Raw genomic sequence first — 21,394 nt, 5'->3', positions numbered from 1 at the left:
CTTTGCATCTCTGAGCTCATCTCTTCCATGTCTGCACAAATGTTTGCCTTCCTCCAGGCTTGAAAGACTCTGTCTTCTTATCCTAGCAAGAACTGGAGTGAGGTCCATCCCTCACTGACAGTGGTCTGCTGGTTAATGCCAACAGATGCTTTTGATTTCTCACCTCATCTGACCTCTCAACATTAGATGCTATTGACCACTCTCCTCTTCTTAATACAACATCTTTCAGTTTTCAGGACACCCTATTCTCCTGGTTTTCCATCTCTGACTCCTTTGCAATTTCATCATCTACAGGTCCATGGTAAAATTCCTTAAAGCTCAGCCCTATGCTGTCACCTGCTCTTTTCCTCCATATTTCCACCAACTTGATTTCATTCATTGCCATAGCTTCAGTTACCACCAGCACACCAATGCTTCCCATATTTGTATCTACTGTCCAGCCTTTCCTCCAAGATTCAGGCATATATATACAACGGCTTACCTGACATCTCCACTTAAATGTCTCAAGGATACCTCAAGACCTCAAACTAACCCAACACATTCGGAGCCCAACATGATGCTCTTCCTTCCAACTAAACATGGCTCCTTTTCCTTGTTCCCAACCTCCGTGAACACCATCACCACGCACCCAGTTCCAGAAGAAGCCTGGGAGTCATCCTGGCGTCTTCCTTTCTTCTTCAATTCCCATATCCAATCCATCTGGTTTTACTTCCAAATATCTCAAATGAATTCCTTTTTCTCCATCATCACCACATGTGCTTGTGCCCACCTCCAACTCATCCTCCACATAGAAGCCAAAGCATCTCTACAAATGCCATTTTGATCATGTCATCCCTTTCCTTAAAATACTTCAATGGCCTCCTCTTGCTCACAAGACAAAGACCAAAATCCCTCATTTGGGCTATGAGGCCCCATCATGCTCGTATGTTTTCATGGAATTACGTATCTTTTTTTCACAGGAAAGTATAAAGTCAATTATTACCTGTGGGATGGGGGTCTGTGTTCTTTGTGTTCTAACACCTAACACACTAGAGCTATTGAGTGCTGAGTAAATGAGTGTCCCTGTAGAACACCGGTGCTCCCCTGGGAAAAGCCCCTCCCCCTCTCTGCACTGGGCATCAGGCAGATTGAAAAACTAACCCCACAGTTCAAAAAGCCTCAAGGCAATGTTGTGATAAAGACTGGGCTAAATTTCTAATCTGTGACCTCACTGGAGTGAAGAATTTATCTCCATGAGGTAGAAAATACAACATTTTAAAAAGAATCCATTCAGAAGAGTATTAAAACTGTATCTGTGAAGAAACCAAAATTTAAAAAACCAACAAAGGACATAATGAGACCTAAGTGAAGAAAGTTATAAGACTTTATTTAAGCATTTTATGACAAAAATAAATGGAGAGATAACCATGCTCATGCTAGGAGGACAATATTGTAGCATATGTCAATCTTTCTCCAGTTACTTTATAAATTACATGACACTCCAGTCAAAACTAAACATGGTTTTCCATAGAAACTGACACACTCACACTAAAATCCAGATTAAATAGTAAAAGACCAAGAAAACGCTAAAGAAGAATAAGGGGTGTGTGTGTACGCATGTGCTGGGTTAGGGGTACTTATCACACTGGATTCCTGATTCTAGCCCATGTTTATATGGGAACTTAGTATATGACAAAAGTCATCACAAATCAGTGAGGAAAGGGTAACCTAACTAACGAATGGTGCTAGAACTATCAAAATGGAAAAACAAACCAGAACCCTATCCCATACTATGATCAAAAATAAATTCCAGGTGGCCTAAAGACCTTATGTGAAAAGCAAACTTTTAGAAAAAAATATACACTTATCTTTATGACTTTGGAATAGAACATTGTTTTTTAAAGACTAAATGATGCAAAGCATGAGGAAAAGATTGACGGATACATTTACAAACCTCCATACCTACAAAATACACTACAAAAAAACATTAAGAGACAGTCAGATAGGGAGAGGTTATTTGCAAGCTTGTAAAACTGACAAATATTAGTGTGCAGAATATATAAAGATCTTCTGTATATCAGTAAGAGGAAGACAGCCCCAAAGAAAAAAAAAAGAACTAAAAATATGTACAAGCAATTCACAGAAGAAACCACATCACCGAAACTTTTATATTTTTATGTTCAAGGTCTTTAGTAGTCGGGAAAGGCAAATTAAAATAGTGAGATATCACTTCACACCTATCATAGTTGCTAAAATATAAAAGTCTGCAGATTAGAAAGAAAGAAAAGAAAAGAAATTGTGCAACAGTAATTGTTTATTCCAGTAACAGCAGGTAGAGAGCCTGTAGGGAGCACTTGGAGGCCACGGAGAACCTGGGTCTTGGCTGCTCAATCCAAGCTGTCCAGAAGGCAGCAGCAGCAGAGGGCAGCCCAGCATGCAGCCAAGGCTGCCTCACACCCGGTGTCTTGCGTCTTCCTTTCCCGTTCCATCACGTACACTGGGGTGGAGGGGAGAGGGGGAGTGGGGTGAGGGAGAAAGAGACCCAGTCAGAGGGGACCATTAGCAGAAGCATCCTGGTAGCACTTACCACGATCTATGGAGACTGCTGTCATTGTCTTCCTCCATCTCTAGACTGTTAGCTCCACCAGGGCAGCCACCAAGCCTATCTTGTTCACTGCTATATACCCCTCCAGTGTCTGGCACACATCGGGCACTCACTAAATGTTTCTTGAGCGAGTGAAGACATCTGCCTTGCAGCTGCCAGATAACTGTTTCCTGCCAGCTCTCTATCCCCAAGCTGACTATGAAGCCCAACCCAGCACCTCGTTTGAGGCCCCTCAAAGTGATGCAGTTTGCAGTGGAACCCTTGCCCTGAGCCCCACCCCTGCAGCCTGATGTGGCAGACAGTGGCTGAACGCTCTACACATCTTACTTAATCCTCACACCACCTCTGGGCTATGATCTTCATTTCATAATGCTCATACATTGTTGGCAGGAGTGTAATTGGTAACACCACTTTGAAAGGGAATTTGGCAATAAAAAAAAATGTTGGGGGGGCTCAGAAAATCTCAATGTCCTTCAACTGGAGACCAATTAGCTAAATTAAGGTATATTCATACAATAGAATACTAAACATCCATTAAAAATGACAAGGTAGTTCTTCCATGTTGCTAAGATATTAAGTGAAGAATAAAAGCAAGCATGTAACAGTGTTTCTTTTTATTTTAGTTCTATAATAAAAAAGAACATACACATACACACAAGTCTCTGAAAGAATACAAGAAACTTAAGGGTTAGGGTTTGGGGAGGTTTTCTCTTAACATTTCAAACCCAGGCTTGCCTGATTCCAAAGCCGCACTCAAAGCTGGTGCTCTACAGTCCTTGCCAGAGTCCTGCTGGTAGGAGAGAGGCCTGGCTAGTTTTGGCATACCTTGTCAAGTACTAGCTCAGGTACTGAGGGGAGCAGGCATTGGGCCAACCTGAGCTCCTAGACCCAGTGGCACTGGCCTCTATCCTGAACTGCTCCCCTCAAGTCACTGCTATCTAGACACCCGATCGGCCCAACCCCACCCCAACCCTGTGCTGCCACTGTCATTCTTGTTTCTCCATAGCCTGACCTGGCCTCTTCTGACCGGAGTCCTATCTATCACACATGCTGACTCCCCTCAGACTTTGCCTGTGGGCAAACCTGGCAAACAGGAGATGTTATCAAATCAAAGAGCTCCAAGACTAGAGAGTGCCCCTACATGGGGACAATTCCCAACGCTGAGCCCTTACGAGTAAAAAACACATAACGCTGCCATGCCAGGTCCCGAACCGCTCATGGCCAAGATTCCTGCTGCACCCTCCTCGCTCTTGAGAAACACTCGCTGCAACACTTCGGATCTTACTACACCAACCCCAGCCTCCTCTTCCACTCCCTTTTGGGTTCTAGGGTGGGTGGTCAAGAGCCCACCTGAACTAAGCCCCTGAGGAAAAGCTTGGTTCTTGGTCGGGACACAAAGGGAGCATAGTCAGCCTCTGCCTATGGATTCCCACCATGCTTCAGGGGCCACCCCTCTGTGGCCTTCCAGGCATTAAGTATCTCTCTGACCAGGCCCCTGGCTCCCCCGCTCCCTGATCACTCCCAATTAGGGTGAACGTGGCACTCTTCTTTCTCTGCTCACTTCCTTAGCCGAGCCCCTCCACGCTGCTGCTCTCTACCCCTGCCAGCCTATTACCCTATTACCTCAACAGTACCCTTGTAGGGACCTTTAGTGCCTACTCATCTGGCCCTTAAAACGGTCCTACTCCAGCCCTTGGCATTCTCTCCAAGCTAGCAGCACTGTCATGGGGCTCATCCTTGCCTTTGTCCTGGAAATATCCCCTCCACATTTCTGCTCTTCCTCTTGGGCCCTCCAACACCCAATATCACCCTGGATTGCCTCCCCAGCCACGGCACCTGCTCGCTGCTCCCAGACCCAGCCCTCATCATGATTTTCTTCAACGTTATCACACTAAAGCCTGGACAGCCCTGTACACTCACAGGTAGAAAACACATCATGGTCCCATTTTATAGATGAGGAAATTGCTTCAGAGATGATAAACTACACAGTTTGTCCAAAATCAATTGAAAAATAGCATTTAGAGGTCAGTCAGCCAACCCCTCACCCAGCATCCTTCCACTGCTCTACACTCAGCTGCCCATCATATCACTCCACTGCTTTAAAACATCCAGGCTCCCATTTCCTATGGCACCTTCTCCTTGGCCACTTAGACTGTTCAGATTCCACAGATCCCCGGGGTTTGTATCTGGCAATCCCCATGTCCAGCCCTACCGCCAGAGCCTCAGATAACTCAGCGCTTAATCCCCTTGCTTTGCGAGAACTGGATCAGGCCCTCCGAGCCCTATAAGGGAGGCTGTTCCTCTGGACAGCACAGCCCTGACCCAGTCTGCTTCATAGAGCACAACTCCTTCAGGAGACCTTCCAGCACTCTATGGGCAGGCAGGACCAATGCCTCCTCTTCATATGAATCAGGGAGCCCAATCCTAGGCATGTGCATGGTACAAAGGCAAGTATTTGGCTAACTAATAATCCTAAATGCTAATTCCATGTGGTGAAATTCCTCTGTGCTCTAAGCACCAAAATCTGTATTTGGTGGCTGCAAAATTCTTGCTCTCTGTGGAAAACTGGGTGAGGATACCTTTGCAGTGAGGAGGCAGGAGCCTACTTAGGGCTACGTTCACAGACTAGAGAGACAGGGTTGCCCTGAATTCCCAACAATGCTAAGGGGGGCCACAGTGGGCAAAGTGTGCATCAACAATTCCTTCAGTGAGCAGAGACTGCCTAGCACCGACCAGCCCATGCACACAAAGGAGGTCAGAATTGTAGGAGACAACATACCTATGCCCCAGTCTCCAACACACAAAAACACAACCTACAGTGGGCTGTGTTCTCAGAAAATCTGTTTCTATCTCCCCAGCCTTAGCAAAGTTGGGCCCCAGCTGTTCCAAACATCTCTTCCCAGAAGCCCAAGTTTCAGCAGGAAGCAGTGGGTGAGGTGTGGGTAGGATAGGTATTGGATTCTCATCACTTTCTGGTGATGGGAAGTTCAGAGAGAATCAGGGAAGGAACCCTCCCTACCTGAAACTATGTGTAAGGGGAGGTCCCCCATCCAGGTCACAATTCCCAAGGGTACCTTGTCCCAATTTAGTGGAAGGCGCCACAATTAAGATTTCAGAACAGGGATTTTAATGAGAGATATCACAATGGATTTAAATATAGGCTCATCTATTCATACAGGGTTGCTATGAGTCAGAACCGACTCGACGGCAATGGGTTTGGTTTAGTTTTTGGTATTCACTGGCCATGTAACTTTGGGCAGGTGACGACCACTCATATCCTCAGTTTCTTCTTCTCTAAAAAAGAGGTAATAGCCTGAGCCTCTGCTGTCTCATGTGTAAAGTGGAGATGAGCACTGCCCACCTTGCAGGATTAAAACTGTACAGGGGGGCACGCTGCATGTGAGAGCACCCTGCACGTGAGAGCTGACACTAACAAGGGCATGCAGGACTCTAAAACACCTGCACATCCGGGGGCTCTTCTGGAGGCCTCCTTCCATGGGTCAGCGGCAGCTCCTGGCAGCCTCCCTGCTCAGAGGCCAGGAGACACAGATGAGGACTGCATGGTGCCCTTCGCCACGTGATCTGACCAAGCCCTCCCCTCTACAAGATAGGTAAGCAGGAGCTGTTCCTCTCATTAATTAGATGGGAAGAGCGAGCCTCAGAGACGCCATGCAGTCCACATCAGCACTCTTTCATTGCCAAGGGGCTCTGCTTGTAGAAAAAAAGAGGGAGGGTCTCACACCACCATCCTACAATGTGCACCCCGCCCGGCACCAGGGGTGATGCAGAAAATTATCTTCCTGATAAAGGAGGGAAGGAGTGAGTGGATGGGTGAATGGATGATGGATGGACAGACAGACAGACGGGTGGTGGGTGGGTGGTGGATATGTGTGTGCTGTGACAATATCCCTGTGTACAGACTCACTTGGGCATTCGCTGGGAGAGAGGTCTCGGCTCAAAGCACAGAGATGCTGAGAAAGTTAAACACAGAATCACCGAGTGACCCAGCAATTCCACTCCTGAGTGAGACAGGGAGCAAAGGCCCTGAGATTGGAGGGTGCCTGTTTGAGGAATAGCAAACAGACTGGTGTGGTTAGAGGAGAAGCAAGTGAAAGACAGAGAGGCTATACTATCAGGGAATAGGGGGTTAGGTGCGGAACCTAGGGACTTGCTAAGACAAGGAACAGAGGGGCCCCTAAATCTGCAAACAAAGTAACAAGAAATGGGCCAGGGCACAGAAACAAAGCCATTCCCTAGAACAATGGGGCAGGGTATCTAAAAATAGCCCACAAACTTCTTTAAAGTTGCCTTTCAGAAGCAGTGGAGAAAACTAGCCCCAGGGACATGCACAGAACATCCACCTGTTACTGCTATGTGACCTTCCACCAGCAGCAGTGAGGAGCTGCAGCCCCAGCTGGGAAATTGAACCCAGAGAGCAAGAGACTGCACAGGCGCGACACCCCATAATAAATCCTGCTTCGAATCCCAGAGGCCTCCGGGACAGGAGCCATTTTGGAAAGCTGCTGTGCGCACACCTTAGTTAACTTATCCCCGCCTATGTCTATGAATAAACATGAAGCTTTTCCCACCCAAGAACTTCTAAAAACCCAGGCCTGTCTTTTATTCTGTGAGACGAGGGTAAGCATTGCTCTAGGCCCTCCTCGTCTCCCCTTGCAAGCCTCTTCAATAAAGCTTTGCTCATGTGGAAAACTGTACGTGCCTTACCTGCTCATTCTTGACCAGTGAGAGGCAAGAACCTTATTCTGGTAACATGAGTACGTACCAAAAAACTTAATTTTAAGAGCAGGGACTCAGACAGACACAACTGCACCAATGTTTACAGCAGCACTATCCACAATAGCCAAAATGTGGACATAACTTAAGTGTTCATCAACAGACAATGGTCCATCCACACATGGAATATTCTAAAACCAAAAACCCGTTGCCACTGAGTACATTCCAACTCATTGCCATAAAGAGAAATGAAGTCCTGACACGTGGCAACATGAATGAACCTTGAAAACATTTTGCAGAGTGAAATAAGCCAGACACAAAAGGACAAATATTGTATGATTCCACTTACATGAAATATCTGGAACAGGCAAATGTAAATAGACAAAAGTGCATCTGAGATTACCAGGGTTGGACCAATAAGCAACATCATGAGAAAGGGAGAAAAGACTGAAGTTGTCAAGGATTTCATTTTACTTGGATCCACAATCATCGCCCATGGAAGCAGCAGTCAAGAAATCAAAAGACGCGTTGCATTGGGCAAATCTGCTGCAAAAGACCTCTTTAAAGTGCTGAAAGGCAAAGATGTCACCTTGAAGACTAAGGTGCACCTGACCCAAGCCACAGTGTTTTCAACTGCCTCATATCCATGTGAAGGCTGAAAGATGAATAAGGGAGACCGAAGAAGAACTGACACCTTTGAATTGTGGTGTTGGAGAAGAATGTTGAATATACAATGGACTGCCAAAAGATCAAACAAATCTGTCTTGGAAGAAGTACAACCAGAATGCTCCTTAGAAGCAAAGATGGCGAGACTATGTCTCGCATATTTTGGATTTATCATCAGGAGGGATGAGTCCCTGGAGAAGGACATCATGCTTGGTAAAATAGAGGATCAGCAAAAAAGAGGAAGACCCTCAATGAGATGGCCTGACACAGTGGCTGCAACAACGAGCTCAAACATAATTGTGAGGATAGTCCAGGACATAGGGTTGTACACAGGGTTGCTGTGAGTCGGATCCAACTTGACCACACCTAATAACAACAACAACGGGTTGGGTGAGCGGAGGTGAGAAGGGGCACAGAGTTTTTTGTTTTGGGGCATGTAAAGCATTTGGTAATGGACAGTGGTGATAGTTGCACATGGTGAATGTAATCAATGCCACCGAATGCTATACTTAAAAGTCGTTAAGATGGCAAATTTCTGTTACATAAATATTTTACCAAAATAAAATTCACAAAAAAAAAGTTCAGTTTTGATCAAAGATTCCATAGAAGAATCCTGATCAAAAGGGGGAAAATGCATAACAGAATTTAAAATCCTCATGGAATCTAGACTTTCTAAAGCCATGGAGGCTGGATGAGCTCCTGAAACAACTGCCCTTAGATAATCTTTAAACCCAAAATATTCCCTGAAGTCTTCTTAAAACCAAATAATTTAGCTTAATAAGTAAAGAAAGTCAGCCTTGAGCATTACAATCTTTTAAGAACCATCTACGTGGGATCAAACTGACAACAGCTACTCAAAACAATTAGATAGGAACCTTGGGGCACAAGAACAATGCAGAAAAGGGGTGAGAATGGTTGCACAACTCAATAATCAATGTCACTGAACTGTACATGTAGAATCTGTTGAATTGGTATACGTTTTGCTATATATATTTTCAGCAACAACAAGACAATAAACAACATTCAGAGAGAGGAAAAAAAGGGGGTAATATTAGTCATCTCCACTCCGCAGCATTGCTGGGAAAATTAAGAGACAACGCATGTAAAATGCTTAGCACAGTGCTCAAAACCAAACCAAACCAAACCTACTGCCGTCAAGTCGATTCTGACTCATAGCGACCCCATAGGACAGAGTAGAACTGCCCTGCAGAGTTTCCAAGGAGCACCTGGCGGATTCGAACTACCGACCTTTTGGTTAGCAGCCATAGCACTTAACCACTATGCTAGCAGGGTTTCCAGCACAGTGCTCAGCACATTATAAAGCATTCAATAAATGTTCACTAACATTATTACTATTATTCAAATGATTATGACCCTTCAGGCAGACCTTTCCCCTGACCAAGTAAAGAGTAAGCCTCTTGTAGACACATGTAGGCCGGTAGAAAGAAGGGGAGCTCACCAGAACACTGCGGAAAAACTTCAGAAATAAAAAAGAGGCCAAGAGGCAGAGTCATCGGCTATTCTAGGAGAAAGGACCTGCAAGTCAGCCAGGCCTTTGCTGCACGAAACAGGTAACAGAGGCCCAGCACAAGGAGGGATGTGCCCAAAGCCACTATGAGAAGAGGGGGAAATGAACAGAGTCAGGCCTCTGTCTCCAGCAGATGCAAGCCCTATGGAGGGAGAACTATCAGAAAAGCTGCTGGAGGGGTGGACTGCCAGGAGCTCAAGGCCCAGCCTACTGACAATCCCCCTCACCCCAACTCATACACACACAAACGCACACACAGTCTCTGTCACTCCTCCTTTGGCCTCAACCAGTCACACGGCATCAGAGCCCAGGTTCAGGGTCAAGGAGATGTGGCCACATCTTTGGGAAGTAGGACTCGGGAAAGTTCAGGCAGGGCCCAGGGAAGAGCAGCTTCCAGGAGTAGGAGAGGGGGGCTCGTATACTGAGCCTGGGCATAGTGTGGGAACAAATGGGACAGGAGCACAGGGGCTGTAGTCCAAGGGCCACAGACAGGCCTGTATCCTGACTGCCAGGCCCATGCCTAGTCGCAGCCCAGCCACTGAAGGCCTGGGCACCCTGGGCCCCGTGGCCACCCCACCAGGGAAATCCCATAGTGGGTTTCACTTGTACCTGCCTAGACAACCTGCCAAGTCCTTGGCCTTCCCCTCATCCTGTACAGGCATCTGTGAGCACAGACGCCAGACCTCCTCCAGGAGCCAATCTGGCTACGTTGTCTCTGAACAACCTCTCCCTTCTTCTCTCCCTGACAAAGGAATGGCTCGCCTGCCCCAGGGCAGAAGGGTGCCCATCATTTCCAAAAATAGCTGCTTGATTCATTAGAGGCCCCTCCTAGGGCTTAGGCCAGAGATCCAGCTCATGGTTGGGTTGCAACATGAGAGGCTCCCCTTCCATGCCCGACACAGGCCTTCTGATCCTCTGAGATGCATCTGATCTGCTGTTTGGCATGCTCTTCCCTTCATCCTCCAGCATCCAGAACAAACCCAAATAAGGCAACCATCCGGGGAATAAAGGAGCAGCTGTGGTACTAAGCATGCACTGGTCTCTCCTCTCTCCTTCCCTCCTTCCTGGCTCAAGTCCCAGGCCAGCTCTGCCCTGACCTGGGCAGTCCCTTTCACCTCTCTGAACCACAGCATCTTCACCTATAAAAAGTGGGAATGATGATGGTGTCTGTAGTGAGGCCCCAAAGAGATGAAAATGCATTGACAACAAAAATATCACTTGACCCTTCCCTCCCTGCTGAGCAGCCACTGCGCACCAGGGCAGTAGGAGAAGGTGACCATCAGCCCTGAGGACAGTTGAGCAGAAAAGCAACAGAAATGCCCTCCTCCTCCTCTGCACTGCCAAGCTGAAGCTACCTACCACTTGGGGGCTCCATGAATCCCCTTCAAGAGGCCTTCATGACCTACTCCAGTCCATCAAGGATCTTTCTGACTCTGAATTCCGGTTACCACACTATAATTACAATCATCCGAAAACAGCCTTAGAAATAGCAAGCAGTCCTTAAGAAGAATATATAGCAGTGAGGTGGAGGTCCAAGGTAAACATTTAGAAAGAAAAGAAAGGTTACAGAACTCAAAACCAAACCTGCTGCCAACGAGTCAATTCTGACTCATAGTGACCCTATAGGACAGGGTAGAATTGCCCATAGGGCTTCCAAGGCTGTAAATCTTTACACAAGCAGACTGCCACATCGTTCTCCCACAGAATGGCTGGTGGGTTTGAACTGCTGACCTTATGGTTAGCAGCCAAGCGCTTAACCACTGCGACACCAGGCCTCCTTTAGGCTACAAAACAGTACATGTTATTTCACACCCAGAAGACAGAGCTTGGGGGGTTAAAAAGAAGAGACCTTCACTCTGTATGCCAGTAATGCTTTCATTTTTACTTTTGTCATCAGAATAGAACAAAGATGACAGGACTGTCTCAGAAATGGCTGGTTTAGTTTCAGTGTTTCTGTATGTCCTAACTAAACTGTTAGTTCCTCAAGTGTGGGTACAATCTTCTCCATGTGCTGCCTCCAACAGGGCCTGAGACACAGAGGAGGGTGGCATGGGGTGGGTGGGAACTCTGAGCAAGTACAGGGTCGGTCAACACACATAGCACCAAAAAGTCTTCTGGCCAAGGAGTCCCAGCCAGGGACCAGTGGCTACAGTGCTCCACTCACAAAGGCCACACGGCCCACAGTCTAGGTCCTCATCATGTCATGGGGCTCACAGTCTTCTGGGATACTGGCGACTGTTCTTAGTGTCCCTGGCTATGCAGAAGAAGCTTGATTTGGCTCATGTGTGGACATGGAGAATTCCAAATAAGAAATTAACACAGAGAATAACCACAGTGGCCATCTAGACAAGAGTTTCACAATCAGCCATCTCCACTTCCTAACTGGTCTAGCAAATACAGAGGGACATCAGCTCAATAAGCCTCATGGAGAGGTAGGGAGACCCCATGACAGGACAGCTGAGTCCATCAAAAACCCAGTAACCCCCAGGTGTGTAAACATCCCCAATTACAGATGGCCGAGTACTGGTTCTTAGCTGGTGCAGATAAAACCAATTCCAAATGCCAAAACATTTCAAAAATGATATATTTTACTTTCCTCAGAAAAAATTTACATATAATTATATTAATTCTAAATGCTGTGTATGAATTGGATAAAAGAAAGCAGATTATAAGAGGCAGCAGACAGGAGGGATAAAGCTACCCTGAGTGGAAGACAAGTGGCCCCAATAGCCTCAGTCATCAGCAGGCTCAGGATTTCATGCACCAACATGCAGCCAGATGTGGAGACAAGGCCAAAAGACCAGCCCACTTTGGGTCAGGAAGCAGAAGCCTACACCATTAGGGCAAGCTAGCAGCTGTATTAAGGTGTACGGCCTAGTGCCAATGCCCACCACTGAGTGCGAAGGGTCCCCACAATCAGAAGGAAGTGGCCAACTGAAGTGCAGCCAATAAAAGGTGATATGTAAAGCTGGAATTATAGCATGTTGTGTAAGCCTATCAAATATCAAAAGGAAGTACGATATTACGAGTGACCAGTGGTGGTTATGTTGGAGTCTAAAATTAGATGCTGAGTAGTCTGACTTTTGTTCTGCAAATCCAGCCCTCAGTGGAGAAGGGTGATTCATCAGAAACTGATCCCTCAAAGACTTCTTACTCCTTCTGTTTGAAAACCCCACATTCTTCAATCATCTGCTTATTCATGAGGATTCCAGGCACCTCAACAACCTGGGAAGGAAGACATCAGAGCTTCCCTTCTCAGCAGGCAAAACTCTATACACGGGTGGCTCGGGGGTGTTGTTTCAGCAGCTTCAGTTCTCTTTAGTTTGGTAGCGTGAATCGATCCTGCAGTTGCCTGGGGCCGGCCTGGACTCCAGTCAGCTAGAAGTACGTCATGGTCATCCAAAAAGTAAGTCCACTCTGCCTGCTCGAGTGCCTACCTACCCACCTGCCCTTCTGCCTGAAGACTCTTCCAGACTGCTCGAACTCTATCTCACAGCCAGAAAATGTGCTGAAGGAGAAGGAAGCTGCTGTTGCCGACACTTTGCTCACTCTCCCTCTCACCTCATATGCTCACTTCTCATTTCTCTAACAGCAAACCCTGCAGGGGAATCCAGAAATAAAAGACACCATCCCTGACTCAGGCATCTCACAGACAGTTTGGAAAGAAGAGACAAAAACATCTCTGAGGTGGCACACAATAAAATGCCAAACTGGTGGGACCAATAATAAACACAAGCGGAATTCAGAATCAGGACAGATTCTTTCAAGGAGTTAATCTACGAGGAATGTCAATCTCTACTGCCAGTCTGAACTGCCCCGTCCTCCTTTCTCTTCCCTTACACTGCTACAAGAAAATCTAAGGAAACAACAGCTAATGAGTGGCTCATTAAGAAATGGATGTCATCTTAGATGGGCCCTGGCTACAACAGCCAGCCTTTAGAGCCCTGGCTTCTCCTGACTGGTAGGATCACCATGGGCTGGTGGTGCTGGCGGTTAATGTATAACCTATCATTTCATACCCTGCCAAGCAGCAGGAAAGTTCCTTGGGATCAGAGAATCAAGGAAACAAAGCAAGGAGAGAAAAGGTAGAGAAGGGAATAGAAACAGAAAGTGGCTCGGAGTCCACAAACTCCCAATACCAGTGGGCCCCTGAATATAAGACAACTACGGCCATGATTTGGGGAGGTTAAATAGAAATCAGGAAAACAATTACTTTCAGTTCTGGGTTACACAAAAAAGGGATAGGTTACTTTGAGGGGAACTGGTTCTTTACAACTTGCCCAAGGGGGCAGAGATCACTAAGGAGGTAGCTGCTAGGTTTTACCCATTAGTGCCCAGGCACAGGCTGCTCTGTTATCGGCAGTGTTAGCCTGACTCACATCGAGCGCCAGCCCCAGGAGTCTCATTCAAACAGTACTTGTCACATTTTCTAAGAAGGCAAACACCACCATATCATTTTTTACTGAACACAAAGCGTGTTTTTATCTTAGGTATACAGACCACAACTGGCTTCTACACGTACCAGACTCCTGTGTTACTGATTAACAGCTCCAGCAGATATATTTATGGAAAACATCCCAGGTTGTTTTCTTCCTCCACTGTCAGGCTGGATTTTGCAACAACAAAAATAGTTGTGTTTTCACGTGAGTGCACCTTAGGTAAGAGCCCTGGTATGGGCTGAGTTCTGAGGTCAGGGATAGAACAGGATGACCACTCTTAATGAACATGGTGAGAAGGTGATTCGAGGCAGACTCACTTGTAAGGAGTCTGCCTATCCCTACCGCCTACTCCCTGCAGCATACTGCCCACCATTTCAGAGAAATAAAGGTCATCCTTGTAGATTTGGAAAGAACTGTGTGGGGTGCCTGGGCTCCACTAAGTTATCCGCAGCAATTCCTGATGTTTCATAACACCGACACAAGCCAACATCCATCCAAAAACCAGTGACAAAGGGTCCTGAAAATCACCGTCTTACCCATGAAGACATGCTGTTTGCCAAATGTAAGGCCAGAAACTTCTCCAGTGGAGAAAAGGAGACAGAGGGAATGGCCTGGCCTATAAGACTGTGGCTAAAACTCTGCCAACCTGGGAGACAGGGCCAGAGTTTACGGAAACAACTTCAGCGTCACAAGTTCTGGCCAGCTTGTCACTGATGTCAGGTCAAAAAGTCTCCAATATCAAGACCAACCACCTTTCCACTGAAACACCAGACTCTGCCTGCCTGCAGAAAAGAAACAGACTAGTCCTTGCCATGAAAAACCTAAGGTGGAGGATTAAGTGGAGTTAGCTCTGTAGGTAGAGTGGGTATGTAGGGAGCCTCCGATATGCTAAGAAGGCCTCAAGGCATCTGATTTCTCTCCATCCACTTAGTGGGTTCAGGTGCCCAAAGCAGTGGGTTTATGTTCAGCAACCCAGTTTGGAGAGCCAGGAGACAGAAAGAACAGAAGGAAACTCAGTAAACTCTGAATGCCCAGTACACAGCACACTCAACTTAGGGTATACTTTTGGACACTGTTTGCTGTCATCACTGGCATAGAAGCCCTTCCCCGAATCATAGCACAAGCAGACAATCTCTGGGCCTAGCAGCATGTCCAGAAACACAGTGTGGAGGTAAAGATAGCTGGCGCTGAAGTTGGACACCCTGGGGTCCAGCCTCAGTGCCACCTTTAGGGTGTGACCAGCTTCAGTTTCCTCATCTGTAAAATGGGAATAATAATAGGACCAAAAGATCAGCAGTTTGAACCCACCAGATGCTCCTTGGAAAACCTATAATGCAGTCCTACTCTGTCCTACAGGGTCGCTAAGAGTCAGAATTGACTCGATGGCAACGAGTTTGGTTTTTTTTTATTCCCTCATTAGGTTCTTCAGGGACTTAATGAGCTAATCCACACAGGCCAGTGCCTAGTATACAGTGCCTAGCAGGTATTCTGTATCGGTTAGCTACTATTACTCTCCCAAGACAGAAACTTGATGGACAAAAGGCGGGGCTCCCCAATAGCTGAGATACGTGGAGGCAACATGGGCACTGTATAAACCTAGCAGGAGATCCTATAGGCAATCCCATTTTATACAATGATTTCGAATCTCTGAAGAACGAGAGATAGAGATATAGGGTGAAAGAGGCATCTATTTCCCAAAGGTATTGTCTGAGCCCAGCTCCTTGTGGATGCCAAGCTGCTGGGCAATAACTCTGGAATGCCAGGGCACTGCCTCCTAACGATGCTAACTACCACACAGCCATCCTATTACTGACCCCCACCATATCAGCAGGCCGGAGGTGACTACCACTAAGAGCCCTTCTACCAAATGTCCACCCTCATCTCCCTTCTTCTCTGCCTGAACAGGGGAACGGTCCTATTCAGGAAGTCTTTTTGGTCTCTAAGATGACCCCTGGTGACACCCAGCTCCTGATTCTACCTGGACAAAAATGCTAAGGACTCCAATGTCACCACTGTATTCCCTAACAGAGTGCACTCAACAGACCTGGAACACAGGAGGTACAGAATGAATGAATGATTTGCCTTGTACCCCTTAGCTCGCTTGGAAAAGCTGTTCCTAGCCTGCCTTGTAATCCAGCTACAGAAAAGGACTTATCTGGCTACTGTCTGCAGCAACTATAAAGGACTACTAAGAAAAAACATGAAGACCCTATTAGCCTCAAGTTCTTAGGGAAGGCAGTCACTTCTACTTCTGTCAGGTCAAGCCCTTCTAAAGAGATCTTGGCATAGCCTAAACTTTCCAGAAAGGGGCTGAGGGCAATCCCTGGTCTTGGGGCCATCGCATTATACTGTAAGGATTCAATCTCACTAGGTGATCTTGGAAGTGGGCCAAGCAGCAAAGGTCCCAGCTTGGACCAGGGGAGGGTGGGCTCTGCAGTCACAGAATATACCTTCTCCTAAAGGGTCTCTTCAAATCTGAAGCAACAGGGCAACTGGAGGAGCCAGGCTCTCACCCACAGCCCTGAGGAGCGCATGGTTATCCATAGGCTGCCCAAAGGTACTTGGAAAGGGCTTTTTGGGGGGAGGATGGGGAGAAAGAGAGAGGAATATTGATCCTTCATAAACTACGCATGATGCTTATGCCCCCAGAAGCAAAAATCCATTTTTACCCATGAAGAACAACTCAAATACAATCTTGCACTCCCTCTCTAAAATCCCCCAGGCCAACAAGGTCTCCCAGGCTACCAAATGGACTAATTTCAAGGGTAAACAGAAAAGCTCAGAGAGAACCAACACACTGCTAAAAATTCAAACATAATGGAGATTTTTTCCCTAAGGTAAATAAAATTGAAAAGCATCAAAATCATTCCTAAGCCTGTTCCTAATTATGATCTTTAAGCAGAAGTGTACTGGGGAAAGGGTCTGGTGCCTGGGAGCCTAAGAAGCTCTCTACATCAGCACATACACTCCAGGTACAAGCCCCAGAATAAGTGTGTGTGAGGGGGAGGGGGCCTATTCTCTTCCCAGCTTCGGAAAGCCCCTAAAATCTGAGAGGCTAAGGATGGGTCATGGAATTCCTAAGGAGTGTGCCACTGCTCCAATCAGGATCCCAGCCTGGGCATGTAAGACAGCCTGTGATCAAAGGAGGAAAGGGCCACTAAGCCAAGGAGGAAGAGAAAAGGAGGGGAAGCAGCAATGGTGTCTCAAAACCAAAAGGGCTGTAGCCCTGCTGGCACACAGCAGCAAGCTTCCTGGCTGCAAGCTGATAAGACTTTCCGCAAGAGTTGACAGGAAAGTAAATATTTCCTGGAGAAGGGACCCACTCTCTCTGGGAGCCAAGGCAAGTCTGGAGCAGCAGACTACTCAAACGTTGCCATGATCCACCCACGTGTCAGATGTGTCTCCATCAACCCCTCAGACCCCTTATCTAACCCCTGCCCCCGTCAGGCTCTCAGCTCTGCCTCACAGAGCAGAAGCTGGGTCTTCTTCATCTTTGTAACCCCAAGGTCACAGATACAGGTTCACTAGATTTGAGGGTTATGCTTAATATACCCAGCATAGTCCACCTAAGTAAAATCCAAGTCCCTTAACTTCTCTATGGCTCAGTTTCCTCACTTGAAAAATGGAGACAACACAGCACTAACTTCCTAGGATTGTTACAAAGGTTATATGAGGTAATCTCTGTAAAGCAGTTAGCACGGAGCCTGGCACAAAGTAAACAGATAATAAATATAGCTATCATGTTGCTGTTATCCTATAAACTAAATTAATAAAGGGCTAAAAGGGAAAGCAATCCATATTGCAGGGCTTTACACTGTACTGAGATTTTTAAAAACAAGAATAATTTAGACTGGGGGGAAAATACAACTTGAAGTCAGCAGCGTGAGTTTGACATCTGCAATGGAGACCTCAATGAAAACTGATCCCCACTCTTGAAATTTGCATATTCTGAAATAAGCAAATACACACAAACCAAAGGTCATTAATGCTTACCAGGGGTGGCAGAGAGGAGGAAAGAGAGAGGCTCTTAGCTTATGTTAATGGTAGTGTCATGTTTTGGATGAGGATAGCGATAATGGTGGACAACGGGAAAAATACAATCAATGGCACTGAGCGGTAAATGTGGAAGCTGTGCTGACGGATGTTTTGGTGTATATTTTTCCACCACAATAAAAGAGAGAGAGAGAGAGAAAAGACTTGTATATTCCAAGAGGCCAAGCCAAGTTGCCACTGAGGATATATGGACTTGATGAATTAAAAAAACAAAACAAAAAACACCAAACAACACTTTTATGTAGCATTGTATTAGTTGCAAATATATTCCCTGGACAGAGTCTAATACACTAGTTGAATTTCAAAAAGGGCTGCATCATAAAAAATTAATGTAGACCAAAAGATTTACATCAAAATGTTAATAACTGCTATTCCTGGATGGTAAAATTATGGGTATTATTTACTTTCTATAAGGAAGAGGTATTTCTGTATTTTAAAGTTTTTTTTAAAAAAGAGGCCATGTTTCTCTGTGTAAGGATCTGAGTATAACCCAGGAGCAGAAGCTCTGAAATATTAGCAGAGCTGAACTGAGTAAGGGCTTGGAAGAAACAAGCTCTTCTGGCCCACTGATGATTCTAGACGTGGTCATCACATTTCTGTTATTCTTTGCTGGGCTGAGTCCTTTCACCCAGCGAAAACAGACATCATCCTTGCCATCTTCACTTTCAGCATTTTAGTTAGAATCATTCTGTGCTGTGTCCTACTTTTTATAGCTTCTTAACTCTGGGGAGCCCGTGTAAGCAGAATATAGATTAAAAAAGAGGCACCAAATGCCACCAATGTAGTCAGTGACTTCCATGAAAACCCAAAGGAGGCTTCAGAGAATAAAAAAGCTGTCAGTTTTCAAGAGGTTTCTCCCTAAGTCTCCCCTGTGGCTAACCACACTGACCACTGGGTAGAGAGTTATAGATGCCTATGGGCACCATGCCACACCAGCTGCAGGTCTGGTTAGAGCTGTGCTGCCTTGTGCCCAGGCCCTGGAGGCTGCACCCCTCTGGTGCAGCTGACCCTCCTTATTATTTTGCAGGATATATCCTAGAGAAAGACCCCTGCTACCCTAGGTGTTCCCCCATACTCACAGCCTGCAGCACTGGGCTTGCTCTGCAGAGTGGAGCTGGGAATGGAGAGGCCCCAACACCACTGTCTTGGCACCAATCCTTCTGAGACTGACCCATTCTATTCCACCTACACCTTCCAATTTCCCTAGCTACATTTTACCCAAAGCGGTCTTCTTTTTCTTGCTCACCAAACCAATGTGTGTACCATGTTTTCAAGACTGGTTAAAAGCAGTATTAGAACAGATAAACCAGGCTGCACCTGGGTGGAAGGGGGCTAAGAGGAAGAATGAAGCAAACCAGTCTTGGTAAGCAGAGTAAGACTTTAAAACACCTCCTGTTTCCCCAGGCCAGCCAGGTTTGGCCAACTCAGCCTGCTCCCAGCCAGAAGGCACTGAGCGCAGCTCACCATCCAGCTGAGTAAACTGGATCTGCAAAGAGCAGTTGTCTTTTCATACTCCATTACCCTTGAGTGCTGGGCAGGCCTGGTGACCAAGGCTTTTGAAAACGTACTGTTCTGCATAACCAAAATAGAGTGTGCTTCTATCCCTGGGAAGCTGGAAAAACCCAAGGCCATCTTTAGGAGCCTACAGGCCCCCAGCGTCCTCATGGTCAGGCTGTCTTCACATGACTGGCACAGGTCCATGACACCTCGTAGTCACTAGAGGACTGTCATCAAAGTGCTCAGGCTAGCTGAGCAGATCTGTCATGTTAAGGCCTGAAGTCACAAGTATACGGAATGGTAGTTAAAAGTTGTTAAGTTCCCAGTACACTCACTAAAAGCCATTCTCATCTACTTTTGTGGAAAGAAAAGGAAGAAAGTTGCACCAGAGAACACGTCTTACCCACAGATCCCTCCTTCTTTACCACTGCTGACAATAAATGTTATTGCTAATTTTGAAGTATTTTAAGGATATTGCCTAATGGAATGTAAAAGAGCATAGTAGTTAAGAAGACAACTGGAAATCAGACAGACGTGAGTTCAGTGTATGGCTCAGTTAGTTACTATTTGACCTTGGGCAAGTTCTTTCATCTCTCTGAATCTCAGTCTCTTCATCTGTGAAATGGGATAATAATACCACCAGGACTGCTGTATCTGTTAATAAGACAATGTAAAGAGCAGGCAAATTCTAGGTTGTGTATGGTTTTACAACAACAGCAATAATCCAAAAAAAGTGGGGGGAGGTGGCGAAATATAGATGTTGATACTAATTAGACATAACCAATCACCTTATGGGATTAGTTCTCTTGGCTTGGGGGCTTAGGGCCATGGTCTCATGGTACAACCCAGTAAACAGACATAATTCTTAAAGTTTATGTCTTACCTCCCAGTGTGGTGAGTAGTGTCTGGGGGTCTTAAAAGCTTATAAGCAGCCATCTAAGCCACAACTATTGGTCTTTATTTGTCTGAAACAAAAGAGAAAGAAGGAAACCCAAGGATCAGAGACAGGACTAACTGTCTCCATGAACCACTGCCTCCTCTACCTTGAGACCAGAAGAACTAGATGATACCCTCCTACTACTACTGAGCATTCTGATCAGGATACAATAGATGAATCTTAATAAAATGGGAGAAAAATGTAGAACAGAACTTCAAATTCTTGAAGAACCCAGACTTACCGGACCTGTTGAAGCTGGAGGAGTCCCTGAGACTATTGCCCTTAGTTGCTTTTCAAACCTTGAATTGATGCTACCCCTGAAGTCACTTTAAACTAAGTAACAGTTTAGACCAATGAGTAAAGATTGTCACCCTTGAGTATTACATTAAAAAAAAAAAAAAATTACATAAGACCAAAAGATCAATAGCCATTTTAAAGCATATATGAGAAGGTTGTGGGCCAGGAAGTTTATGTAAATGGAAGTGAAACAACTAGCACAGAAATAATGAGAATGCTGACACAATGTGAAGAATGTAACCAATATTGCATGATGTCTACACACTGTAGAATGTGAGCAGGGTTTTGCTGTATATATTTTTACCAAAAATAAAATTAAATATTAAAAAAAAAAAAGACAACATAAGCAAAGCACTCTGGTAAGCATCTAACAAACGGTAGGTAAAAGAAAAGCTGGGTTCCTTTGCATGCCAGGAAGTACATCACTCTTACAGGTATCATATCTGCTTGCCAAGCCAGAGATACATGATGATTTATAACTAAAAATCATAGATTATATTTTTGTTGGAAAAAAACTCAGAGTTCATGCTGAGTTTTAGAATAAACTAACAATTAGAAATACCAACATTTAATTCCTATACACCCATAAAGAGAACGACGAAAAGAAAATCAGGAAAACAATACCATTTATAATAGTCCCTAAAAAAATAAAATACTTA

At 45.7% G+C, this 21,394-nt stretch overlaps 1 protein-coding gene across 1 annotated transcript in view; it reads right to left on the bottom strand.

The window, feature by feature from the left end:
- Positions 1 to 2,273: 2,273 nt before the first annotated feature.
- Positions 2,274 to 21,394, bottom strand: part of CYSTM1 (cysteine rich transmembrane module containing 1) — an 82,826-nt gene continuing 63,705 nt past the window's right edge. Inside the window, exon 3 of the mRNA XM_049873803.1 lies at positions 2,274 to 2,476. Coding sequence (XP_049729760.1) covers positions 2,367 to 2,476 — 110 coding nt within the window. The 3' untranslated portion in view covers positions 2,274 to 2,366. The remainder of the gene's footprint in view (positions 2,477 to 21,394) is intronic.

This window comes from Elephas maximus, chromosome 2 (assembly GCF_024166365.1).
Source record: "Elephas maximus indicus isolate mEleMax1 chromosome 2, mEleMax1 primary haplotype, whole genome shotgun sequence".
Classification (NCBI taxonomy): Eukaryota; Metazoa; Chordata; class Mammalia; order Proboscidea; family Elephantidae; genus Elephas; species Elephas maximus.
This window is presented reverse-complemented; position numbering and strand designations above follow the sequence as displayed.